The following is a 26,245-nucleotide window of genomic DNA, read 5'->3' on the forward strand; positions in this document are numbered from 1 at the left end:
TAACCCAACTGTAAATTATGTTAGATTGTAATGGAGCTGTGATTTGTACAGTATTTTTMTTCTTTTGCAGTACTCAAGACTTTTGCTTTTGATTCACACCACATGAAACACATTCACCCACACGTATACACGGGAGGAGATTATATAAAGATCTCTCCAAAGAAGAAAGAGGAATCTCATCCTAATGGTAAGAAAAAATTATTAGAGTGTGTGGGGGGGAGTGTTAATAAACACCTTGGATAGACCTGTGCTAGATCTGTACCCACTAGAAAAATAAAACGTGCAGTTTGCAGTCAGAGAGAGCTGCAGTCCTGCTAACTACAGAGGAGTCAAGGCATCGTTATCACCATTTCACCTACCCCTTTATTGTCTCAGCACTAGTATTTCTATTCTTATTGCCAGTGGTGCAGTGAACCAGAGGTTCAGTGTTTCAGTGCCTCTGATTTTGCCCATTTTTACCTGAACACAGCCCTTTTTTTATCTGTGTTGAACAATATGTCATAAAGGCATTAATATAGCAAAGATTACATCTGCAAACCTAAACTGTCCCACAAAAAATATCGACTCTGTTCCTGATAGGTATATATCTGGTAGTACTATTACATCAAGTCATTAAAATCCAGAGATAAGCCAGATATAATAGATCATCTAGGCTGACTGCAAGGCCCACAGGAATGAACTGAGGTATAAAGAATAAGCTCCCTGTTTCCCATCACCATATGCGTCTCCTACAAACCAAAAACGTCAGAACAGTAAATATGTCTTAGGTCATACCAGGTGTCTGTTGGACCAGTCATCCACTGCAGCTCTGGGGAAATGTACTGCCGAGTGCCCTTTGGGACGAGGAAACAACAGGATAACACTGATATCGATAGAGAGAGGACAAGTATCTTTAATGTGAAATCCCCTCCTATGGGCCTGAGCCACCTTAGACTGACAACCATGTGTTGCTTCCCAGTATAATTTCTTGTTTTCTGAGATGAGAAGTGCCCAGATGAAAATACAGGGAGAACTTTGAGACGCATCCTGCTCTTATCTAAATTACTTTTATCTAGTTTAAACACTGGATACTGACACCAAAGAGACTCAGCTTTATCCTTTTCTCAGCCATAGATCTTCTGTGTGATTCTGGACTGGCCCCTACATCTCTCTGTGTCACTGCTCCTCCAAAAATTGGTGCATCTTCTCTGTTTAGAAAGTAGGTCATTGAGGCAAGAATACGTGTTCTTCAGTACCAAAAACAACAGAGCCCAGATCTTGGCTTGGACCTCAGAGCATTACCAAAATGGCCTACAGCTGTCATCACTCCTTCACTGAAAAAATAAATCTGAGTGTAAAAACAGCTCCAGAATTAACCAACCTAATTTGGAAAACATAGAAAATTTTTTTTTTAATCTTAACCATTCCGCTAATTGGTGGTTAATCCCATGACCTATCAATGAACCTTAAACCTTTACCAGGGAAAAAAGCACTGCATTTTTTCAAACCAGCACTACATCCTAAACTACCTTTGCTTTCTCTTTCCCTACATGTATTCCATTCTGGCTCCTGTGTAATAGAGCTCAAAGCAAGCCATGCACTTTAGAGAGTCCAAGTATTTACCTCAGGTCTTAGCCATTTTAGTTTACGAGACCTGACACCACATGTGCAGCCAACTACAGTACAGCAGCAAGCATATATTGCTCTAGAAAAAATATGTATGCATATATCTAATTAGAATTTCCAGTGTGAACACACATTTTTAATTCTAATGGCAGTTACATTGTTTTAAATAAAGCTATATTTCATTGTCTCTAAAACATTTTTATAAGTATTCCACAAAGATTCCATCTGTTTTGCATATTTTATGCAATAGCAGTAACAATGTCTTTTGTTTATTGTTTCCTTAATGTCTTCAATTTTGTTCTTCTATAAAAAAACCACAAACTACTAAACATGGTCTGTTTGATTGATAGGCACCGTTGCAGTTGTCTTTCTGCGGTATAGCAATATTGGTTCTTTGCTTTCATCGCCTAAAAACCGCTCCTCGAAAGATAGTTCAGAACAGAGACAGACAGTAAGCTCATCAGTTATAGCTGTTGCAATTAGCTCAAATCCACCTACGCTCTATGAGCTTGAGAAAATAACATTTACCTTAAAGTATGCCAAGGTAAGGGTTTTTTTTTTATTATCAACTTCAAATAAAAGGAAAACAGTAGCTAATTATTTTACGTGATGTAACCATACCTGCAGTGTATGATATGTTGAGACATAATTCTATTGTTTGCTGATGTGAGTTTAATCTAATTAGAGAAAAAAATGACAATCTCAAATGTGGCACCATAAGTGCAATACACTAAATACGATACTGCTGAAAAGTGCTACTAGACTAAAGGAAGGGCAACAATTACATCTTCACTGGGTTGCTGTATGAATAAAATGTTACTTGAATCAGAGAACATTMCAGTATCCTGACTCTTCTGTATTTAGGTCGGTTTTCAAATACTTTATCAGATGATTAAAACTACATACCTAAAAGGATGATGAAACGTTTCAAGTTATGCACTATCTGCAGCAAAGAAGTAATAGCAGAACCTACAGTGTAACAACTTTGTTATTTCTGAAATTTGTACACATTACTTTAAAACTGAGAGTTTAGCTTCCAGTGTACAAAATAGATTTTCCTGGCTTCACCTGCATGTGAAGAATCATGTTACATGGCACAAAGACCTGATCTGAAACATCAACAAAGTGGTTCTGCGTAAGGAGGTGGCCAGTGGGACATTGGGGAATGTGTTAACCTTGGTTATCCAGCTTTTAAATTTGCCACATCTTGTAATATTGGAGATAGAGATCACCTTTATCTATATTTGCATATATTTATACAACATCTAATACAGCAGGGACCTGATCTCTGACTAATGTTTGTAAGCACTGTCAGTAATAAATAATATTAGTGGTCTTATTCATTGTGCTCATCGCACCTGATATACCAGGTGTGATATGACCCTGGCTTTCTCCCCGATTACTTCATAAGATGCACAGGATAAGTCTGAATTTTTGAATCATTCAGTTGGACAGGACTATGAGCAGGGTAGGCAATGTGGCTGTAACCTTGAGGTTTAGTCCATTTTTAGCAGGTGCATAGGTATATATAACAATGTTTTCAGTAGCTAAAAAATTCCAACTTTTGTGCGTGCCAAAAGGGTTCTGTAATCCGATTAGCCTGCATGTTCGGTTGGATGTTAGTTGTGTGCATAAAGTTTTTGATCCAGAGCCGTGTTTTAATTGCTTGGAATAGGCCTTGCAGAATGTGCTTTTTGTTTCCTAGCCTTCCAATGGAAACATGCAGTTTTTAATGAATTGTTCTGGCTAGTGTAAGAAAGGTCTCTAGATGGGAAATATCCTGCCTTTTGCCATCAGTAAAACATCTTGTTTCTGTTCCAGACTGCAGATAAAGATATTAAATGTGCATTTTGGAACTACTCAGCAGACACAATGAATGGCAACTGGGCTACAGAAGGCTGTGAGCTGACACATTCCAACACCACTCACATCTCATGCAAATGCAATCATCTGACTCATTTTGCTGTTTTGATGTCCTCAGGTGGCTCCGTTGTAAGTGCTATTTTAATTTAGTGTTTTACCTAATAATTTCTTCCATCTTCATTGGTTGTGTTTTTATTTCAGTGCAACTGATATACTTTTCCCCCTTTAGGTTGTGTCTTTTTTTCTTGTTCGGCAAACACACAATTTATTGTGCACGGGGCAAACAAAATTCCTCCCATATGTGTTTGAATTTCCTTATGTCTTTTCTGCAGTATTACAGAGCAGTGATGCAGCAAAGGAGCTTGTTCCAAATACACAGTCTGTTGTGCTTATTTTTGGTGCATTGCTTTTAATTTTAAACTCCACTTTAAGACTACCGTGGGATTTAATTGGCATTCATTGGTGGTCAACAACCATATGGCCCAGAATTTCTCTTTCACAAAACTTTGTCACCCATTTGTCTTACCTTGGCATCTAAAAATCCCCTTAAATTCTCTCCTGAGAGTTTGCACTAGCAGTATCAGAAAAGCATACAGCAACAGTAAGCAGAATGGTGTTTATGACCAGTAAAGCATGGACCCTCACGACCACCACAGATTCGTGAAAGTAACCACTCAGTTTATGTCTTTCCTACAGTAAGAGGCCCCATAGATTTCCAGGATCTATGCGGGGACCTGCAGGAGCTGGGATCCTGCCTCAGGAGGCAGCTATTTAAGGTATCAGAATTGACAGCAAGCCAAATATTAGCATGAATATACTGTATTGAGACAGTTCTCCCACACTGTGAATTTCATGCTGATAGAGGCTGTTTCCCGGTTGCTAAATAGCATCCTAAGTCTTTGGTTCAAATTTAAGACTTTTGTGGTATTTATGTAGTTATTTTAAAAAGGGAGGAGGGGAGCAAGATAATCTCTGGTTCTTCATTTAGAAAAAATACTTAGATACATTTTAGGGTCAGCTGAATCCTGCCTTTATGCTGATGTGTAGTCATGTATTTCAGAGATTCTTTTTGAGAATACCAAGTAGCAAATGTAGCTGTGTGCCTACACAGAAAATACGTACACTTAATCATTAAAAATAGACTGTGTTTTTTAGAGAATGTTCATGTTACATATCTGGAACTAGCATTTGTTTGAAGGGATTGGTATTTCAGTGTCTTGTTTTGATCATGYTGCAAATTCGGTAAGATGGTTATTCAGTTTAGCTTATCTAAGTCAGTGCTGTGATATGTCCTTTTATATTAGAAAATGTTCGTGTCAGATTAATATATGTCCTACCGCCACTGCATTTGTCATTCACTAAAATGATCTGATTTTTAAAATCATATTAGGAGATATTAATGTTAATACAAAGTTTTGCTAAGAAATAACACATCACAAACTACAGGAGCAGTAATGTATACAGTTCTTTCCTAATTTCCCCTAGAATTATATCTGCCTCACAAAAAACATTACTTTTTAGATTATCCAAAGTGTACATTTGCACTGAAACTCTACAAACAGTTTTGATTAATATATTGTACAAAAGAAGAAAAGAACTGTATTATAAAATGAAGTCTTTCTTGAGAAGGTATAGAGCTATTCTTTTAAATATTATATTATAATTTTCCCCCAGGGTGTTACAAATTATAACATTCTTACAAGAATCACTCAGCTAGGAATAATTATTTCGTTGATTTGCCTCTCCATGTGCATTTTTACATTCTGGTTCTTCAGTGAAATTCAAAGCACTAGAACGACAATTCACAAAAACCTCTGCTGCAGTCTTTTCCTGGCGGAACTTATTTTTCTGGTTGGAATTAATATGAACAATAATAAGGTGAGTAATTTTTACTTGTTGCATCTTGATTTTGTGTTGTAAAGTAAAWAGACAGTGTAAGACACCCTATTCCATCTCTCTGCAGTATTTCCTAGTGTATGAATATTCTAGTGACACTGACTTCCTAGTCTAGTAATGGGAAACATAAAATGGTCATCTGAGTTTGCCGTATTTAAAAACATGGGACCATCTTCTTAACTCTGTTCCATTGATTTCACTTGAGCTTTGTCACTTTAACTGAGACAGTTGTCTCAATGTGTTTGACATTTTCACTTTTCATATTTGCATGCTGCAGAAAGCAATGTTGGTGGCTCTGTGGATGATGTTTTCCTTAAAAATCAGATGTTAGACTGTTGGCTGGAAGATCTTTCAGTTCTAAATCTAAGGTCTTGATCTCTTCCTGTCCCTTTTATACAAGCAGGTCTGTTGATTCTTGCATCTCAGGAAGATTATAGTCCACCAAGATACATTCTGCCTAACTAAATTGTACCTCCAGTTTCAGATGAACATGGCATTCTTCACATTTTGCCCTAGACTACTGGTTAACATTCCTGTGTACTTCACCAAATATGGCTAAATCGAAGTAATCTCTTGATACTTCTAACTGTTGTGAGAAAACTTCATTAATCAATGTTTATGAAAAATCTGGTCCTTCTGTGGTTATACATAATACAGAAATGTGAAATATTTAATATTATGTTTCAGATTAGTTTTAGGAAATTAAATTATGCATAGATTATCAAAAAGCTACTATAAACGGCTGAATAGGATTTTAAATTACTTGAAAAAATATGAGCTGCAATGCCTGAGACAGCACTCCAGTATTGATTAACTGAGGAATATAATTTTGCAGATATTTTGTAGTAAAAAAGTTCTTTTAGAAATGATTGCTTGCTCTGCCATTTTGTCTTCTTATGAAAATCATAAAAATACTCTTTGTCTAAGTCAGCAAAGCCTATAGACTACTCAGCTGTAACTATAGGATCAACGCTGTCAATTTATTTATGCAGTTTATCTGGGAAGGCATACACCAACATGTGTCCCGATTTTAAAAGTTGAAGGTAGTCTGTTCATTTTACCAGTTGCTACAGAAAACATTAATGAACAAGGGTGCTTATGTGTATAGGCCAAGTTCTTGTCAATCAATCAGGCTTACGTCTGGGCTGTTGGGCCACCACTTTATCATCACTAGATTGCTGTGCATATGCTGTAATATTAATAGAGACATATTAATAGAATTATGACTCTTGCTTTCTCTGATTGACTTTCTAGCTCTTCTGCTCAATCACTGCTGGGTTACTCCATTATTTCCTTCTAGCTGCTTTTGCATGGATGTGCATTGAAGGCATTCACCTCTACCTTATAGTCGTGGGAGTCATCTACAACAAGGGATTTTTACACAAGAATTTCTATGTCTTTGGCTACATCAGTCCAGCTGTGGTAGTTGGAATCTCTGCCGCGCTAGGATACAAGTATTACGGCACTACGGAAGTGTAAGTTGCTGTTTCTGTGTCCCAATCAGGGGCATATATAAGGATGCAGTAGTCACAGCAGTCTAGCGTATTTCAAGACATTTTGTGCTGTTTACTTTTCAGATGTTGGCTCAGCACAAAGAATAACTTTATATGGAGTTTTATAGGACCAGCATGTCTAATAATTCTTGTAAGTATAATTTTCCTTTTTTATTGTAGTACATAAAACCAATAATAAAAGGTGTTTAATAATCACCCACCCATTGCCAGCATAGCTGTGAGTGCTAATTACAGGGCAGAATTGGCTAATTTAGACCCTTTTATAGTGTCCCTAAATTATTTATATGCTGTACATCTAAATACTTCACTAGTCTGAAAAATGAACGTTTGACAAAAAAACTCTATGTCAGATCAGAACTTTTTTCTTACTGGCTTGCTTTCTTTTAACCCCACAGTTTGAGAAATTTTGTGAGCATTTTTAGTTTTTAAGAAGTAGCATCTTCATATGTCATTGGCATCTCAGCATGGCTCGGCAGGAGGTGTACACAGGCACTATCACAGCAGACAGATAATCTGGTTTTTCAAATGTTGTGTGACTTAATCTCTTATCAGTGATCGGTCATCTTTGTAAGATTAGACTGTCATCTTTATGGTTTTATCATTCGTGTGTACCCTGTCATCATCAAAGCTATTTTAAACTAAATTGCGACGTCAGAGAAAAGAACCCTCTATTTCACATGGGCAGACAAGTCAAGTATTGATAGCCCTGTTTTAGCTGTGAAGAGGGCCTTTTTAATTCTTATTGGAAGTGGTTTCAAACCTGCAAATTTGGCAGGTATTATATGTTCCTTTCTAAATCAAGACATTTTTGGTGCCTCAAGAGCCTTTCTAAGTGCTGTAAAGTTTAACAAACCATTCCAACTGTAATGGGCTTTATTGTGTATGACTAGGTTGACAGTGATCTGGCAAYAGCTGGATCTTAGAGGAGAAGAAGGTACAATGGTGAGGCCTCATGACATCTCTGGTCAAGTCGGTTATAACTCTTTGTTGCTTTTTTAGCTATTTGGTGATAAATGTGAGGATTTCTAACAGGAAAAAGTGGCAGTGCCTAATGCAGGCAAGGTGACAACAAAACAGTTTTATTTGAGCAGATTAGCCATTTCAAAGTTGAATAAAGTATCAGGTATAATTTTGGGCCAGTTCTACCCCAAATTCCTACTGTACATTGGGGACAGGCTGGGAGCAGCCTGCCTAGTGCCACCACAGCATGATGCCTCACCACCTCAGCCCAGCTGACCTTGAGCAAGACAAGCCGCTGTCACCCCCACAGCTCCCTGGTGAGCAGGAGATGGTCTTTTCAGCTGACAGGCTACTGCAGTGACAGTAAACAATGGGGAAAGACCATTCTTTACTGGAAAATTCTTAGACTTCTTGGGTTTATGTTGCAGATTTCCTGTTTCCTCTTTGCACCCTATCTCTTTCTTCCATGAAGGCAACTTGCAGGGTTGGGATTTTTTTGGTTTTTGTTTTCCCTATACCTCATCTGCCTTCAGGTGAAATGCATCACTGCACTGTTAGTATAGGAAAGCTCTGTTATCAAAATATACAAAATGGCCACAATTTATGCATCTGTAGCTGTGTCTTCAGGTCCAGCTGAGTTGTGCCTGATGCAGGATCTCAGGCAGACAGTACAAAAGCAGAGCAGGTCTGCACTGGCTTTGATATACATTTGGTTGGCCTCAGAGGCACATCCTACAAGCCAGGCTCTAAGGCCCACAGCTGCTCTTTGAGCACTCCACATCTTGCAGCAGGCAGTTTCCTAGAATTAAAAGAAAAAGGGGAGGTGATAGAAGTTGATACAGGCCCAGTGCACCAATGAATTCCTCCTACGGAAAAGAGTAACAGCCAGCCAGTTCCTTCTACTTTCTAGCTCCTTTGCCTAAGTGAAGCCACACAGTGTGAATGTAGCTGGACAGGAAATAGCCCTGCAGTTGTTTTGCTATATTTACTTTTGTTATGAAAGTAATTTGTGATAATTCATTTTCAGAATATTCTCAGACATTGATCATTGTCTCCTCATAATCATGCACACAGGCAGTACTATACACAGGAGGAAATGCACTCCGTTTTCAGTGAGCTGGTTAGGCTGCTGTGTGATTTTCTGGGAGTGCGGATTGTTTGTTCTGATGGGCTGATGGCAAATTGAAGCGTGAAATGCAAGAGAGAAGTTTTCAAAGGATGCAGGGAGCTAGTTAATTTGCTCACACCCTATCCAGATTATTCTCCAAGGAAAATATGGCAAACCTCATGAAAATAGGTATTGAATTTAGAAGATGAAGTTGGTGCTAAATGTCTGCTCTGAAGAAGGCATGCTGGAGTCATTAATTCTATTTCCACTGTCCAGCCTTCCTATTTAGTGTATTAGATGAGCAATATAACAGTTTAATCTCTTTCCAAAGCAGTGGCAATCAGAAAGACTTTTTAATTACAGAAACCTATCTCTTTCCAAGATTCCTATCCTACACATAGCTAACTGAAGCAAAAAATTATCCTAATTAGGCACTCTGGAAAGGAAATGTTACTTTTGTTCTGGGATAACCAGATAATCAAGAACTGCAACCCTCATATACTAAACCACAAACCCTGGCAGCTTCAAGCTTGCCTTTAATCCTGAGCTTCATGTATGAATGGCATTGAGCTTGCAGGTTTTCCAAGATAGCCTGGAGAGTTTGGATATCAAATCTCTGGAGAGCAGCACACCACAAATCTGATTCTTGCACAAAAACAATAAATTCAGTGTCAGCACAAAAGCCCATGTACCCAAATGGTGCTTTCAGTTTCTGTGAATGGGGCCCTGGGAGACTTGTGGTTTGGATTATATCGTAATATGCCTTTGAGACAACATGTAAATGATTAAGAACAGAACAGGTTCTGTACCAGTGGATTCTCTGCCTCTAGGCACATTGTTTCAAACACATCCTTGGGCTTTAAATCTGCTGTAATAATAGTGAAGCATAAGGAGCTCAAGTGTTTATCAGGAGTACAAACTAAGTTCTCTGATTGCCTAAGGAGTAACACTACTCCTGAAGGTGTTTGCTTATTAATATTGAGGCTCTATTAGAATTCTTAAGAGTAAAGCAGTGGCCTTATTGATCCCATCTAAAAATTATTATTATTAGATTGGTGACTGTACATGAAAAGGAGTGGGTCAGAAGCTCTTTAGATTGTGTTAGCAAAGAAAAGGCATTTTAAACCTTAGTAAAGCAAGCTGCAAGCTGAAGATAATTTCCACAACTTATTTCCTCCTCCTAATACTTGTAATCTTTAGAACCACAACCATTTTAGCTAAAACTATGCAGTAGATTAGATCAAAGCATACAAGTATGGAGAAATTATTTATAACAAGTATTTAAACTTTTTAATAGAAAAGTGAGTTTAGCACAGGCTTTAAGGGACAAACATTCACACATACCACAACCCATGCCTGATTGAGGCAAATACAAATATAAGCTCCAGAGATAAAAGGTATGAAAATGAAAAAAATCCCTAGAACATTTTCTTTTCTTTTGTAATATACTCCTACAATAATAATCTCTCTGTAATAGCAAGTGTGTAGAATGGAAATAACCATTTGTGCGCAGGGTAATGCAGCTGCGGTTTTGATGAGCCTGTAATGTCAGCCAAGCACCAACTCCTTTCCACCGCCCTGGCCTTCTGCCAGGCCCCCACACCTCTGGCATGGCAGACAGCTCTGTGTGCAGAGGGCACAGACCTATGTAAGGGCTTCATTCTGCACTACTGAAGTTAGTGGGAACTTTGTCCTTTGAGCTCAGTGATCACAGGATAAGTCCCTTCACTCATACCTACTATGGAGGACACCTACAGGACATATAGTAGATGCCCAATTGGCTGTAAAACTATTAACACTGTACTTACCCAAAGTTTACAAGCCACTGAAAGGAAAATTCAGAGGAGGATCACTGCTACTCCAGGTGCAGCTATAGAGGATCCTTTAATACATCTCTCTCCCAGGACCTTCACTTATTAAGTCTGTTTGGTTGAGCTTTGTGGAGCAAGTTCAAAGGGACCAGAATAACATGATTTGCACCTTTACAGTATTGATAGATACATGACTATTCTACCCACTGTCACTGCCAAGACGAAATTGGTATACCCTCTGTGAGGAACCAGGCCTTGGAAGTGTGACACATTGCAACATTAACAGGTACAAATTGTTGCTTAACAGTGTAAATCTACCAGTACCATTTATTGAGACCACCTCTGTAATAACAAAATATAGACTTGCTCTTTGGAACGCGGAAACATTTCCAAAATTGCACACCATCCAAATAATCCTGTCTGTGCCTTTTATCCAAACATCCCAGTGCTGTACAGTGAGGAGACTGCTACTACTGTATGCTCTTCCTTGTTTTACTCCTCTAATATGTGTTTCCAGGGACCTTGAAGGAGTCTGGCTTGGATTCAGGCTCCAGTTTCTTGAAACAATTGGTAATTGTAGTGTTTGCAACTACAAAAATGGCTTATAAATGGAACCTGCAATTTGCAGAGCATTTTTGTAAACTTGACTTGGAACATACAAGCCAAGAATAGTTCCTGGGAGAGGTGTGCTTAGAAAAGCCAGGTTCCTTTTGTTAAGCATTTCTATATGGGAATGTAATGAATAATCAACTGTAAAGCAAAAAATATTCTAAGAATTGCAGTGATTGATTAACCATACTGTTTTGAACTTCGCATGTATAAATGAATGGGTGAATATATACAGATTGCAGTTGCACAATACAAAAAAAGTGACATATGAGTGATGAAAGCAGGCTAACAGTAGAATAATGCCTTTCATTAAGAACTGCCTGCATATTCATTAKAGCTAGTCGATTACTTAAAAAATATATTCATCAGATAATTTATTTGATGAATTTTACCATTATTTGTCAAATAATTTATTCAACAAAAAAGGTAAAATTAATGGAATAGCGCATTCATCAGATCTTATTGGACAGCTCTAATACTTATTCAGTTCTGTCATTTAGGTTGATTCAGGATTAGTAATACTGCTGCAATCAATGCGGAAAAATTTCCAGGCAAATCCATTACTCTGCTGTTTTCTCATATACTCACAAGTTTCATGTACTTAATACTCTAATCTAGGCCATTCAGACCGAACATCTTTCTTGTAAAAAAGTAAATATTCAAAGAGTTTAAGCAAAAGTCAGTCACACCACACCGCTGTAATCAGGTACACTGAAGGCTTGCTCACATCATTATTGCTGTTCTTTGATACAGAAGTTCATGTTCATTGCTCTTGCTTTCTAAGGAGTACTACTGAAAAAGTCCCTTGACCTCCAGCCTCTGTCATAATGAACTTTACCACCATCTCACAGTTTTTACTTAATATTTAGTCTCTGGAGAGTTCTTTTTTTCCCTCTAGGTTATTTGTGGTAAATATCTAGTTATGTTTCTTAGATAGCTGTGCAAAGTACACTCTGTACTGTTTAGCATACATTTTTCAGAAAATAAGCTGGTTTAACCTTTTTTTACATATACTCTTGTTCCTCAGTCTGCCTTTCTAGACAAAATAAATTTCCTGCAGGGACAGCAATAGCTTTATTTTTCTTTATGAAAGAATAATAGTCCCCTTTTCATCAGCCCCTCTGTGACTTCAGTTAAAGGTGTCTCCATTGCATTGTTTTTGCCATTGTGGATAAGGTGGAAATAATTAATTACACGGTGACAGTTAAAGACTGAGTCTGCAACTTTGGTTGAAACAGATTAGTTCAAACTGCAATGTTGTTCAGCAACCAGCAGTACCTGCTGTGCTAAATAATCACAGAGTCTGAAAGTACTAGCCCCATTTTGTGGACAAAATCAGCTTTAATCTCCAAGCCAGTTTCCATACTGCCATATCAATGGATGCGGTTTCTCAGCAAGACCAGGACTTTTATGTGAAAGTAAGGTTTTTTCTTCCTTCCCTCTGCTCTTGAAAACTGTCATTAATGCCCCTGTTCCAAAGTCCCTGGAAATATTTGGAAAAAGAGGCCGTTAGTCTACCAAATGGAAATCATCTGCTCCTATGTTGTTACATAGGAACAAATAGGAACAACATAAGGCCAAAAATCCTTGTGGGATTTTCTTTATAAAGGTAAAAACCATCAGCTTAACTAGTAGTATTATAGGAAAAAGCATGTAAAAAGTTCTTCTTGGCCCTTCTATGACAGCGTTCCCTCAGGTTCACTGAAAGGACATTAGACTTGAACAGTCAAATGTCCTCCATCGTCAAGGGTGAAGCAAGCAGAAAGAGATGGTGAGGGAATACGGACTGGCTGCTAAAGGGAAGGTGAAGAGCACACACAGGTGCCAGCCACCCATGCAGATTTCCTGAGACGTCCCACAGCTCAGATCAGGTCAATGTCCCAGTCATCCTTCTTCTTTTCTAATGAGATAAACTGTGCCCACTATTTTAGTGGATCCATGTGTGTTCAGCCTCAGCAGCTTTTTTCAGGAAAGCCATAACTCTCTGAATGAGTCATCTTCTTCATTTTTATTGCTTAATATGCTCTTGGTGATTTGTTATATTGCCTACTATGAACACCGTCACTATAAACACTTACATTTACTCTAAATTGTTCACTGAAAGAAATCCATAGATTTGTTTTAGACAGTTAACATTGATGATGAGTGATGAATGTATTTTCTCTCTCAAATATGCATTTTCTTCCACTCTTCTACTGCTCCTTTGATTCATCTCTTGAAGGCATTTAGGGAAGTAAGTTCATATTTGCAGTAGTGATTGTATGTGAATATTCTCTTTGGAAATCTCCCTTGGTCATTTAAAGAGTTTTTTGCAGCCTTCAGAGCATGATCAGAAGCCTCACTGTGTGATTTTGTGACCACATCCACAGCAGAATCATGCGTACTTCTAAAAAGCAAAGGGCCAAATGTTCAGACACGTTATCTGCAGATTTGGTGACCTGTGGAGGGCATGGACAGCTTTCTGCCATCTATTCACACCTCCAAACTGGCAAATACAGCCTGTTGTCAGACCCACCATCTCAGCATCTCAGTCAAGCTATTGATGCTCCCTCCCAAGTCAGACCACTGCATCCAGTTGGGCTAAAGTTTATGGCCAGAATCAGATACATCTCTCCTCATTCCTCCTCATCCCTCCTGCCCTTGGCTGCAGAACTGAGGTTAAATAAAGATACTTAGGTCAGTCTGCGTTTAGCTTTGCAATCCAGTGAGAAACAGGATTGAATCCAGAATGACTGAGAAGCTGTTTGTTTTGATGAAAAATATAGAAACCCCATTTATTTGTTTATTTATTTATAGCTTCCTATAAATGTTCTAAAATATAAAGAAAGCTGCTTAGTTATTAAATTGAGTCTAAATCTATAGCTTGAGGTATTTAAAAGAACAACTTTGAAATATTTATGTATTCATGTATAAAGAACAACTCTATGTGAAAAATGTGTATTTCCTGAGACAGGGTCTGAAATAAACTCATTTAGCTATGTTTTCACTTTTAAACCAGTGAAATTATTAAAATCATAGAATCATAAAAATCTAATCCTGTATTATTGAAAATATTTCCCCAGAAACAGCCTGAAGGGTTTTTTTAAATGTTTTTGTTACATTTTCCACTCCTAGATAAGACTGTTGTTGTATACCTAAGCATTTGAGAAGGTATATTCACTGCGGACATGATAATGAGATAAATCAGTCAGGAGACAAACCCAGACTGTTGACTGCCAGCTTGTTTCCAATTTCATGCAATTAATATGGCATATATTTTCATTTTGAAGCTTAAACTGTTGTATTGTTAATAGCTTTACTCTGTTCTCCCCTGACTGAAATAACGATGACCCACTGAATGTTGTCACTTTACCCTGCCATAAGCCAGCCTGACAGAAAGACAGAAAGCTATTGCTCTCTGTGGCAGAATTCAGACCATCACAAGCTCATTAATTCAAACACTCATAATGAGGGTCATTGTAAAGACTGATACTGATACAGCTGCTCTGAACTTCAGACATTTTTTGAAAGAGCCAAATTCAATATGATATATGTAAAAAATTCAAGTATATGCCTAAGAGAGCAGCAGGAGAAATTTTCTCATTCTTTTTTGTGAGATCTGACATCAGCATATAGATGGTTTCATCAATTATTGAGACAGAGACCAAGAAAGGAAAAGGGAATGATTTGGGGGCTTCATTTTTGAAGTTTGAATGTAAAGTGCTCAGACTGAATCAGAACTAGTATATCTGAATCTTTAGAATTAGCTGCTGCTTTCTCATACTAGCTCTTCTTTGTAACACCAGAGAGCCTTAAAAGGCTCGTGTTTAAAGTGTTTTAATAACTTTTGAAAACCTAGAGTGTATCTTTTACACAAGAATATTATACGTGAAATTACCAATTCCTTTTTCATTCTATAAATACATGTGTACTTGAAATAGCCTCAAAAACTCGGTCTCATGTTAAACAATTATTTCACAGTTAAAAAAGAAATTGTGTTTAGATAGTCTGGCCTGAGAAACTCGGGGGTGTGGGAGATCCAGATCTCCCTGCTCCAGTGAATATTTAATTATTTATACAGAATGGAACAGATCCAGCAGGGCTGCTGGAGAGATAGCAGTGAATAGCTGGTACAGGAGCTGCAGAAACTAAGGGCCATATCATAGCCTGAATACGAAGTACAACAGAAAAGTGTGCCCATGCCTCCAACATCCTGGTGGGATTTTCGCTGTTCAGAAGTGAGTGTCCTTTCTGGCTTTAACCATAAAAGCTGTCCTGGTCAGGAAGCATTTCCTGATGAAAGTATAAGCTAAAACAGTGAATGTGTGAACGTTCAGTTTTGATGTACTGATATTTTTCAACAAAAAATGTCTAGACAAAATTTTCTTGAGCACCTTTTGTCCTTATCTGTTTCATTTTATGAAACGTCCAGGTGCTAACTGAGCTAAGACCATGAAAAATGGATCATCTCCCTCTGTTCATTCAAATGCTCTTGTGTCTTGCTTAAAAAAAAGGGGGGGGGGAGGAAAGAAAGGTTTCTCAGTTGCAAAATTTGACAGCTGTCAGCTACTTTGATGGAGCAAAATGATGGTATATCACTTCACTCAATATCTTACCGTTTAATTGTAATTAATTATGAAAGAAACTACAACTCTTCAACATGAGTGCAAATATTTTTATTTGCAGGTAGATATTTTGCATGCTTTATAAAATTTTGTGTATTTTGTACTATTCAGTACTCAACTAAAAATAACTATCATTCTGTACCTACACAGAAAATGTTTCATGCAGTGTGAAGCACTCTATTTACTTGAGGATAGAACATTCAGTTATTCTACCAGTATGTAAAATACGTACATTTTAACAGTGGAATTAAGGACCTATTTAAAATTTAGCAGTTGCTAAGCAATGTGCTATTAGCAGAACTCCAACAGCTTGAAACATTTAGCATTTTAGGACTTACGTGCTCATTTTTATGTTATTACTTAGTTTGCAAAATACAGTTAGTGATCAACAAGGAAGTTCATAATTTGTTTAGACAATAGATGAGATTGTTTTTCACTGCTCTTCTGGATCCTCATCTTAGCAAAAAGGACCTAGGAAATATTGTTATGGATTGATATGTATACAGTTCTATTATTTCCTTCTACAAACTGTGGATGAATGAAATTCTACTGTGGTGGTCCCAGAACTGATAGGAGTAGAAAAGCCAAAACAGCAGTATCCTTGCTCTACCCATGCCTGTAGCTGGAGAGTTTCCCTACATTAGGGGAACCCACACTGGCAGCGTTGCTCTGCTCTGCAGCCCTAGGAGAATCCAGACAGAGGGAGGAAGGCCTCAGCATCCAGGTTTACATCCTAGTCATCCTAGCTCTGGGCAGAGGTACATTACCACTACACACAGGTTTTCGCATGCTGCCCTAAAATGCATGTTTGCTGGATTGAACAGAGCTGTCCATGCTAATTCCTTTGGCAAAACCTCCTTACTGTTGACAAGGTGATTAGGCAAGCACCAGGAAATTTCTGTGCATTTGCAATCACTTTCCCTCTCTTACGGACAAGAGGAAATTATCCAGACCAATGCTGTCCGACTAGTGGCTGTGGGCCAGATCTGATCCTAGGACTTGTACCTTTCTGGCAGCTTTGTCTGTGCCTGCTTTGTCTTACCCACCAAGACCACAGTCATGAACACAGGAACTGTACCGTGGAGATCCCTGAAATACAATCTCAGGAAAATTTGACTGTCCTCCTTTACCACAGCATACATCCACGATACATGATTAGTAAATGCTAATCTGGAGAGTGAAACCCATGACAGTGTCCATTCTTGCCTCTGAATCTCTGGAGACTGCTACTCTGAGTATGCCAGTGGCTTAGTGGGACCAGAAGTTACTCCAATGTCCTAAATCCTCCTGGTCCTTCATACAGATGATCTCCCAAAGAGAGGTGTGCTGGACATCTACCAGCTTCCCCTTAAAGTCAGTCAAGGGTGTACAGCAAAACCTAGCTCATCAGGATTTGTGGCTTGCTGGAGGTTATTCCGGCTTATATAGAAACATAAATGTAGCTACCTAAATCTACAAAATCTTGATTTCAGGGGATCCTAATAATTACACTTATTTAATGTCTATTTTACTTAAATATACTTTTACTTTCCTATCATTTGCTCATGAATATACCAAAACACTGCTAGAATTTAAGAAAGCTAAAAATACTTTTACAAATATCTTTAAGGAGAAATGATTCCCTGAAGATACTATGAACGGAGGCTGTTCCTATATCAGCCCTTGTCTTTGATTAACCACTTAAAAGAAAGGAATAGAGTAATTATTAAAATTAGTCCTGTAGTGCACCTGAGCACTTTGAGTGAAACCTGACTCCCGCTGAAATCTCAAGGGGGCTGAGGCTGCTCAGCACCTTACAGAATTGGCTTGAAATGAGAAAGTCAGATGTTTCCTTTGTGAAATAATAAAAAACTGAGTTTACTGTTTACCTAGTAGCAGTTTGGGGTTGTTTATTTAAAAAAAAAAAAAAGGAGGATTCAGTTCTGGGCTTGGAATCAATGCAATTCCCCTTTAGCCTATTAGACTTCTAGAGAACCACCTCTCAGGACATGCAGCAGTTTCTCTAACTACTCAGCTATGTAATAACCCTGAAAACAAAGGCTCAAGACCTTACCGTGTCATGCTGTAACATCATTATTCACTTGATAAAACTGTGGCTGTTCCACAACATCTCCTGCTTGGGGTTTGCCCCAAGCTGCAGAGTGGCTCTGCTCATTATACAGGTAACTTCTCCCCAAAGCCGGCATGTGGCAGCAGTAGTCCCCAGACTGGCTCTTTCCAGGCTTGTGGAAAGTCTGCCCTAAACTTTGTTTCACAGTTGCCTGCACATGTTGCTCTGCTCCAGTTTGCTGCCTCTCTGGAGACAGCTTACCTTATGTTTGTCATTTCATTCTCATTCACCTTGCCTGTCACCTTAAGGCAGGCTTAATTATAATGTCATCAAAGGTTTATTCAGCAAGATCTTAAGATTGTGCTTTAATTACAAAAACAAAAGTTTACAACCAAACTAAGTATAAAACACAATATTTGGCTATAGGTTGCAGCCGGACCCTTTTTAGATGTTTTGGTATCTCTCATCCAAAACTCCTACAGTATTTTCCAGCTGGAAGATTTGGGATCCAGGATTCCTGGTGGCTGTCTATATTTTGGATGCTTTCTATAGCCTACTACCTCCATATATATTCATTTGAAGCTCAGTTTTGGATACAAATGCAAATGCCTTAAGTGGTGATATCTGGGGCCAGGCATTTTGAGTGCTTTGACCTCCCCTCCTATCCGTTTAAATGCTGTGTATGGCTCTTTGCTGATAYTGGTGAAAGGCCATTTCCCCTTCATCCCTACTCAGTCCAGGATAAAGGACTGAAAAAAGTCCTAAAAGTCCAGGATACCTGTTAGATTACCAGCTTTCTCCACAGACCACACCTCACAGATTATCAACAACAACTAGTTTTGTCGCCTGAATTTGCCCATGAGTTCATGTTATTGTTTTCCCTCAAGTTTTGCTGGATTTTCAGTGTCACAAGAGAGTCATAAATATTTTGTTGTTTCCTATTTGAGGTCCTCCAAAACGCAAAATCAGAGGGTTCTAGCTTAGACTGAAAAGAAAAAAAATATGGTAAATTGCCTAAAAGCTACTGTTTTGAGACATTGAACATTGTGTAAAGGCAGTCTATGCACTTTGCTATAGATATATTTTACTAATGCAGTGCTTCAAAATGGGGCAAAAACCTACTTAAGACTTTAATAAATCTTGGAAATGACTGGGTATTTCAGAAGTTAAGCTCACCCTCATTACCCTGTAACACTACCTCCTGTGAGGCTACCTGAGACATATTGTACAATAATTGTGTTCTGACAGCCGACTCCGAGAAGCCAATGTTAACCTCTCCCGTTCCCTCGATACATACAGATTATTCCCATTAGAGTGAATTGATGAATGAAAAGATCATCGTTAATGGGTATTACTTTAATGCAGAGGGCCAAATCCTATTATCCTGTATAACTGTGTAAATACTATTTGGGCAACAAAGTCCCACTGGAAGGGAGCGAAATGGAGACCTCTACCCCAAGGGGCCAGATGTGCCCGCTGCTGGCGGTCCCTTTCGGCCTGTCCCATCCTTACTCAGTGAACCCTTGCCGGTTCTGCAGCTATCGCCTAGGCGCGCGGTAACGGATGGGGTTTGGCCCCAGAGCTTTACGCAGAGCCCATTAAGGGCAAGAGGAAGGCGATCGCTGACACTAATGATTTTATTACGGGTTGGCAGAGGGAACGTGGCCCACAGGGTTTGTGCTGCGATCTTGCTGACAATTTTTAAAGCAGGAACTGTGTGTATTCTCCATGCTCATGATACTTTGATCACATTTCACCCTACCTTTTGCAGATTATTTTAATAAGTACATGAGGTGGGTTATGCAGATTACAGTGTATGCACTGAGTTATTTGATATATTATTCACCAACAAATATAAGATAAAAAGTAAGTCTGCATATAATTACCTACAACCACTGACTGACTTATAATTAACTTTGAAAAATTGCTGGTTTAGGAGGTATTATAGATTACAATTTTAAATATAAGGAGCCTCAGAATAGCTCTCACGATCAGTGCAAGTACAAGGTATTCAGTGAAGGATTAATTCCCTAAACTACTAATCAGCTCTATCTCCTGTCTTATCAAATTGTAAATACATTATGCTGTATTAAAGTATGAGCATGAAGCTAATTAAAGCAGAGCCTGCATTTAATATCAGATACTCCCCCCCAAATGTAACAGAAATGTTCTATGGACATACATAACAAATGCTAACAAATTAAAGTGATTTTTTAAGTGATGCTGCACTTCTGTAGCAGGCTTTTGTTTTCATTTTGGAGGATTTTTTTTTTTTAAGAAAAATAAGGAGGGAGGAAAACCCCACAGTCTTTCTCGAGAAACAAGTTGGGGAAGACAGTAATTTTACCAGTCTACACAGGAACCAAGTAAGGGATTACAACCAAGGATCTACAAATAGAACTGGAAGACATCCAGCTAGAATTCATTTGTTAACATTTTTAATAGATGTTGATGTTAAATGCTGCAAACCAAAATAATAATTTTTTTAAAGGCAGAAAGCAAACCCATCCTTATTGTATAAGAAATGCAGTAGAAATTTAAATGAAAGATCAGTGAAGCCCATCCAAGCAAACAGAGGTTCAGAAACATAAGCATCATTTGCAAAACTGCTTCCTTTAGTTGTATTTTTCTGTTTCAAACTCAAATGTAGTGGTGCCACTATAAGGTAGGTTTAAAAAAAAAAAACTAAATTATTCACCTATGAAACAAACATAAAATGTAAGAGAGAATACCCAGCAAAGATCCTTTCAACCAAAGTTATTTTTTTAAATTTTCTTTGTGTAAGCCTCAAAGTTTTTTGTACCACTTGAAAGTTCTCACACCCAAAAGACATCAGAGCATACAATGTTATTAATGTTATTCAGCAACAGAAGACATACATTTTGTCAAGATCTACGTGATATAGTATAATAGAATATCCAGGGGGGAAGGGCTTTTTTGGTTTTCTCCTTTTCTTTGCTCTTTGCTCTTTTCCTTTCTTTGCTCTTTTCTTTCCTTTTTTTCTTTTCTCTTCTCTTCTTTCTCTTCTTCTTTTTTCTTTTCTCTTCTCTTCTCTTTTATTAAAAATTCTCTACTTGGAGAAAAAATCTCAGCAGAAAATAGAAGAGATTTACCAATAAAATCAATAAACATTTGCAGACTGTTGGTAGTGATACTGTTGAGATAAGGTAGAGTTACAGCCCTGTTTGATCAATGTTTATTACAGGGCTCATATTTTTTTAATAGAAGTGGATCAGAAAGGGTTTTTTTTCCCCTCCCGGCACTGGATTCTCTAGGTTTCATATACACAGAAACCTTATCTGACTTGTCCCATTTAAATGTGTATCAGTTATTGAAATTCAAAAGCACCCTGGTCTGAACTAAAAAAGAATATCCTTTCTTCATTCCCTCCAGGTTAATTTGCTGGCTTTTGGAGTGATTATTTATAAAGTATTTCGACACACTGCAATGTTAAAGCCAGAAGTTAGTTGTTATGAAAATATAAGGTAAGTTTGTCATTTAATACAAATTCTCTTCTTCCATAAGTTTAAATAGAGCCAGAGATGACTATTCAAAAATAATATTTTTTTCTTCTAGAAGATTTGTATAAAAAGAAAGATTTTTCTGTTATCTCATCCTTTATATTAATTTGGGGCAAGATTTTGTAATCTTTATTCCCACTGAACAATGCCTTACGCGGCAGCAGAGGGGTAGTGTGTACAAAGAATGCAGACAGTGAGCGGCCCCTTATCAACAAGAGGGTAAAGACTGATGGGAAGGTTAGAGAAGTAATTTTCCTTTCTACTTAAGTACTTTCTGTAGCCTCTATGCAAGCCAAAACAGGTTTCAAAACTTGTGCCTGAACTGGGACCAAAATATTTGTTGGGAAGTAACAAACTGTACAGTAGTACACTGATAACAAAATCAAGGTGAGTTCTTAGTGATTCACATTATTTATAAAAAGACTACAGCAGGACATTGTGCCGCTGTGCCTTTTGGGTGGGGAGGAGGGGTCTCTCCATGATTTTTACTTTGCATGCTGCTATGATTTTTCCATCAACTCACTCTCTTTAAAACTGATTTATAGGGACCTTGAAAACCGTTTGTGCAGGAAAAGCTGAAGTGTACTACAGGGAACATTGAAAACAACTTACTGTTTGTGTTGCTTAGGAACACTCCTGCAGTTTCAATGCATTGCACTAGATTTATAGTTAGGATTTAGCAATTGTTTGATTGATTACTTTCTCTTATTCCTCACCCTTCGTAGCTTCACATGGTGAGCTGGTTTTAATGAAGTTGAAAATTATTCATTTTCAGAGGAACAGTGCTAAAAATGTCTCCTGCTCAAAAGAAGTCCTGCAATGACTGGGCTAAGAATGAATAAGAAAGTAATCAGTGGTTTCATTTCCAAGACAACATGCTGTAATTTGCTCAAGTCTGTGAGCAGGGCTCTACAGCAYGTTAGGAAAAAAATCATAGCAAATCAGTTCATACAATTTTAAAGCATCAATACACTGACCCAGGAAATATTTGAGCGCATTTGTGTTCTAAAAACAAAAATAATTTTTTAGGGACAGAACGAATGAAAGAAACAAAGTCTAGTTTTACAGTTGGCACCATCTTCTGCAGTGAACCTGAGAGGCAGCCTGGGAACCCTTTGATGTCATGCACATGTACTGACCTAAGAGCATACTGTACATTTTTCTGGGTTATTTTTTGAGGAGGAGAAGGGGGAGGAGGCAAAGTGGGGGGAATACTTCATAACAGACATATGTTTTTCCTTGGGGAATTACACTAACAGTAGATTTAAATCAAATCATATGGTGCTGCAGTACACCAGAGAAAACATATCTGAAGATTAAAGAAGCCAGTGTTTTAAGGTCCTCCAGTTTTACTCCTGTGCTGTTCTGCAGTGATTATGTGAGCTTACTCGTGCCACAGTGTTACAGCACACCCTAAAGCACAGGCCATGCACTTGCACGTCTCAGGCCTTTGCAGCTGATAAAACTTGCCAGTGCGGCATTCAAAGCAGTTAAGGACAGAAAATAGTGTGTGTCTGCAAGTTGTTTGCAATGTTTCCCTCCTGCCTAGGTCCTGTGCCCGAGGTGCTCTTGCTCTCCTGTTCCTTCTTGGGGCTACCTGGATCTTCGGGGTCCTCCATGTTGTCCAGGGATCAGTGGTTACTGCGTACCTTTTTACAATCTTCAACGCATTTCAAGGGATGTTTATCTTCATATTTCTTTGTGTGTTGTCTAGAAAGGTAAGTAAGTGTCCCATTCCTTGTGGGAAATGATTTAGGCAGATGGTCACATGTAATGACACAAGCAGGTGCCCAGCCCTGGGGTCTGAAGTAGAAAGCTTATGGCCCAAATGTTGTATCAAAGCAAGTGCAGAAATCCCTGTGCCACTGATGGGGGATGAGGAGGGAACAGAGGAAATTTTACAATTGACTTCAGCAGAGACAGAACTTCTGCCCAGATATGTACTGTCTCGGATATTTTCTCCAGGTTTTAAAAACAATATATGAAACAGTAAATAAAAAAATTGTAAAACTGATTATGGTGTCATTATTCTGATGAAATAACACAATGGGTGTAATAAATCTTAATTTCAGTCTTTGCAGTTAGAAGCAGGATTCACACTTTTATGAGACAATATACTCTGCAGTATCCTGTCTTAAAGTCAAAAGCATCCCTACCTTAAAAAATTAAGTGGATGGAGCAGTAGAAAATGAATTAAAACATATATATAGACCTATTAATAAATCTATTTCATGTTTGAATTCAATATTTTTATTTCAGATTCAGGAAGAGTATTATAGGTTGTTCAAAAATGTTCCTTGCTGTTTCGGCTGCTTAAGATAGATGGAAGTAAAACCTGTACGAGCATCTCGGTGGAAGAACGGAGCAATGTACATGATGTTGTTATGGTTATTACAGAAAAATATGGCATTGTGAAAGTATGAAATGACCCAGTGAGCAGGCATATCTCTTAACTGAATAACTGACTGGTTTTGTACATACATGTGCATTCATGCAGAGCATTTATATTATGCTGTATACAAACAGTATACAAAACAAACTGGATTATTGGAAAACAAATACTAATGCAGACCAGAGAAAGGAGTAAATTTCTAAAAGAGTACAAGATTTTTCATGACTTAGGTTTTGTTTCTAGTATTAGAAATATCTGCAGTCCTTGAAAGAGAGATACGAGAATCCAACTGGCACAGCAGATTTTATGAATTGCTTTGCTAGTGGAAACATGCCCACTGTCTTTTTGTAGTAATGAGCTTCTTACATTAAGTTGTATATGGCCATCTGCAGGGAATGGGTTCCATTAAAGAGTCAATAGATAAAGATCTGCTTCATCCCAGACTTTTGAAAACATTTCTTTTAATTTAAAGTAGATTAAAAAGGGAATTTGTTTAATATTATTCTCTTATCACTCTGAAATATATATTTGTATATTAATCAATTCTTTATTTTTATAACTTTTAAGGAACTGTTTAGATCTAACGAACTGATGTCAGGTTTGATACAAGAATGGTGGGACAGCCATTTTGTAAGTGAAAGATTATTTTGTGAATACTTTGGAAAAGATCTGGTTCTTATTTTATTTAATTGCCAAACAGACTGAGATCTGCTCAGCTGGCACTATGATTTTGGAGGCTGTGGGAAGGAGATGCTTTCACAAGTTTGTCATTTGATAGAGATATTTAGAATCCAGACCTTTTAGGATCAAATTAAAGCAAAGCAGTAGACCTATGTAGAAGAATACTAATGTAAATTCAAGGTCATGTGCCTCCATTCCAGGTAAAATTGTAATTACAGCAGTTTTCTCTATTCATAACATCTTTGAGTTAAGCAGTTGTCTTCCTGCCAGGTCCCTGATTTTGAAAGACTTACCCTGTGTTTAACCTTAGGAGCAAATGTAGATCTACTGAAATCAAAGGGACTACTTGTGGTGCAAGTTTTGCAGGATCAGGGCATAAACATGTTGCATCAGCAGTTACAGCTTTGCCATCTTATTCACTTTTAAAGTATGCTATAATGTCATCCTTTTAGCGCCTAGCTTATGTGAAGTGCTGAGCAACCCACAGTCCACGTTGCCTTCTCAGGAAGTGTCTAGGATCTCAGATGAAGCCCAGTATTTTTACCAGTGAGACACTGTAAATATGTAGTTGTTAATAAATCCCACTGTTGTTTTGCCTGTTGAAATAAAGCACTCTGAATTTTATTTATATTAAAGGAAACCTTTTTTTTAGTAATGGTCAAATTTATTTTGATTTTTTTTTCCCACATATACAAGGCTTTCGTAGTACGCAGTGCAGCAACATGCTTCATTAAGTATATTCCATGTATCTGTCAAATTTTGGAAACCACAAGTGGATTTTTTTTCTTTTTCTTTTTTTTGAAAGAAATCATTGCTGTTGGTCCTCTGAAATGTAAAATATGTGAATAAACTGAAATACTTAGCTTTCATATTTCAACATGTTTCCCTTCATTTAAATAAATACAGTGGTAAATGTTCTCATGGTTATATATCATTTGTCATGAATTATTTGCTGTATTTTCTTTGGGAAGATGCAGATATATATTACTTAAGAGTATTTTTAGAAGACTGTCTACTAATACATCATTTTTTAATCTCCTGCAGAAACGTAACCTATAGTAAGGCTGTCTGGACAAAGAAGTATCTCTAGTAACTGTATAATGACTTCAGCATGTTCAGTGAGATTGAAAAGTTCCTTGGAAAAAGAATATATCACAAAGTGTTTAGGTTACAATAGTCTTTTCAATGAAAGAACACCTTTTATACAAATACTGTGCTCTCTGGTCTCTGGGTGAGATCTTCACTGAAACTCTGTCTTCTGTACATACAAAGATGAGTGTTCATCTTTTAATACAGCACATAAGGAGTTGAAAAATTTTGTTTAGATTTGTCGACTTAGAACCTGAAGGATACTATAATTGTCCTCTGCATGCATGCAGAAATATTGAAGAGAAATAAAAGGATTTATTTGTCACAGCCCTTAGTAACACAAGCCTGAATCCACCAGAAAAAGGGAGGATGAGAGACCATGTACAGAAATTGAAAAAAAGAGAGGTTCCAGTGGGATACTTTTTCAGTTTAAAGATGGTCAAGGATTGGAAACGGTTGCCCAGAGAGGCTGTGCAGTTCCATTTTTGGAAGGTTTTAAGGTCCAGCTGGATGAAGCCCTGAGCAACCTGGTCTCATAGCTT

At 37.8% G+C, this 26,245-nt stretch overlaps 1 protein-coding gene across 1 annotated transcript in view; it reads left to right on the plus strand.

Annotated features, from left to right (window-relative positions):
* The window catches only part of ADGRL4 (adhesion G protein-coupled receptor L4), a 74,971-nt gene extending 51,108 nt beyond the window's left edge, over positions 1-23,863 (plus strand). Inside the window, 9 exon segments of the mRNA XM_026084600.1 lie at positions 71-187; positions 1,956-2,149; positions 3,427-3,597; positions 5,143-5,346; positions 6,619-6,839; positions 6,942-7,008; positions 21,414-21,505; positions 23,091-23,259; positions 23,801-23,863. Of these exon segments, the coding sequence (XP_025940385.1) occupies positions 71-187; positions 1,956-2,149; positions 3,427-3,597; positions 5,143-5,346; positions 6,619-6,839; positions 6,942-7,008; positions 21,414-21,505; positions 23,091-23,259; positions 23,801-23,863 (1,298 nt within the window).
* Positions 23,864-26,245: the final 2,382 nt, after the last annotated feature.

This window comes from Apteryx rowi, unplaced genomic scaffold (genome assembly GCF_003343035.1).
Source record: "Apteryx rowi isolate R43461 unplaced genomic scaffold, aptRow1 scaffold_648, whole genome shotgun sequence".
NCBI classification, from domain to species: Eukaryota; Metazoa; Chordata; class Aves; order Apterygiformes; family Apterygidae; genus Apteryx; species Apteryx rowi.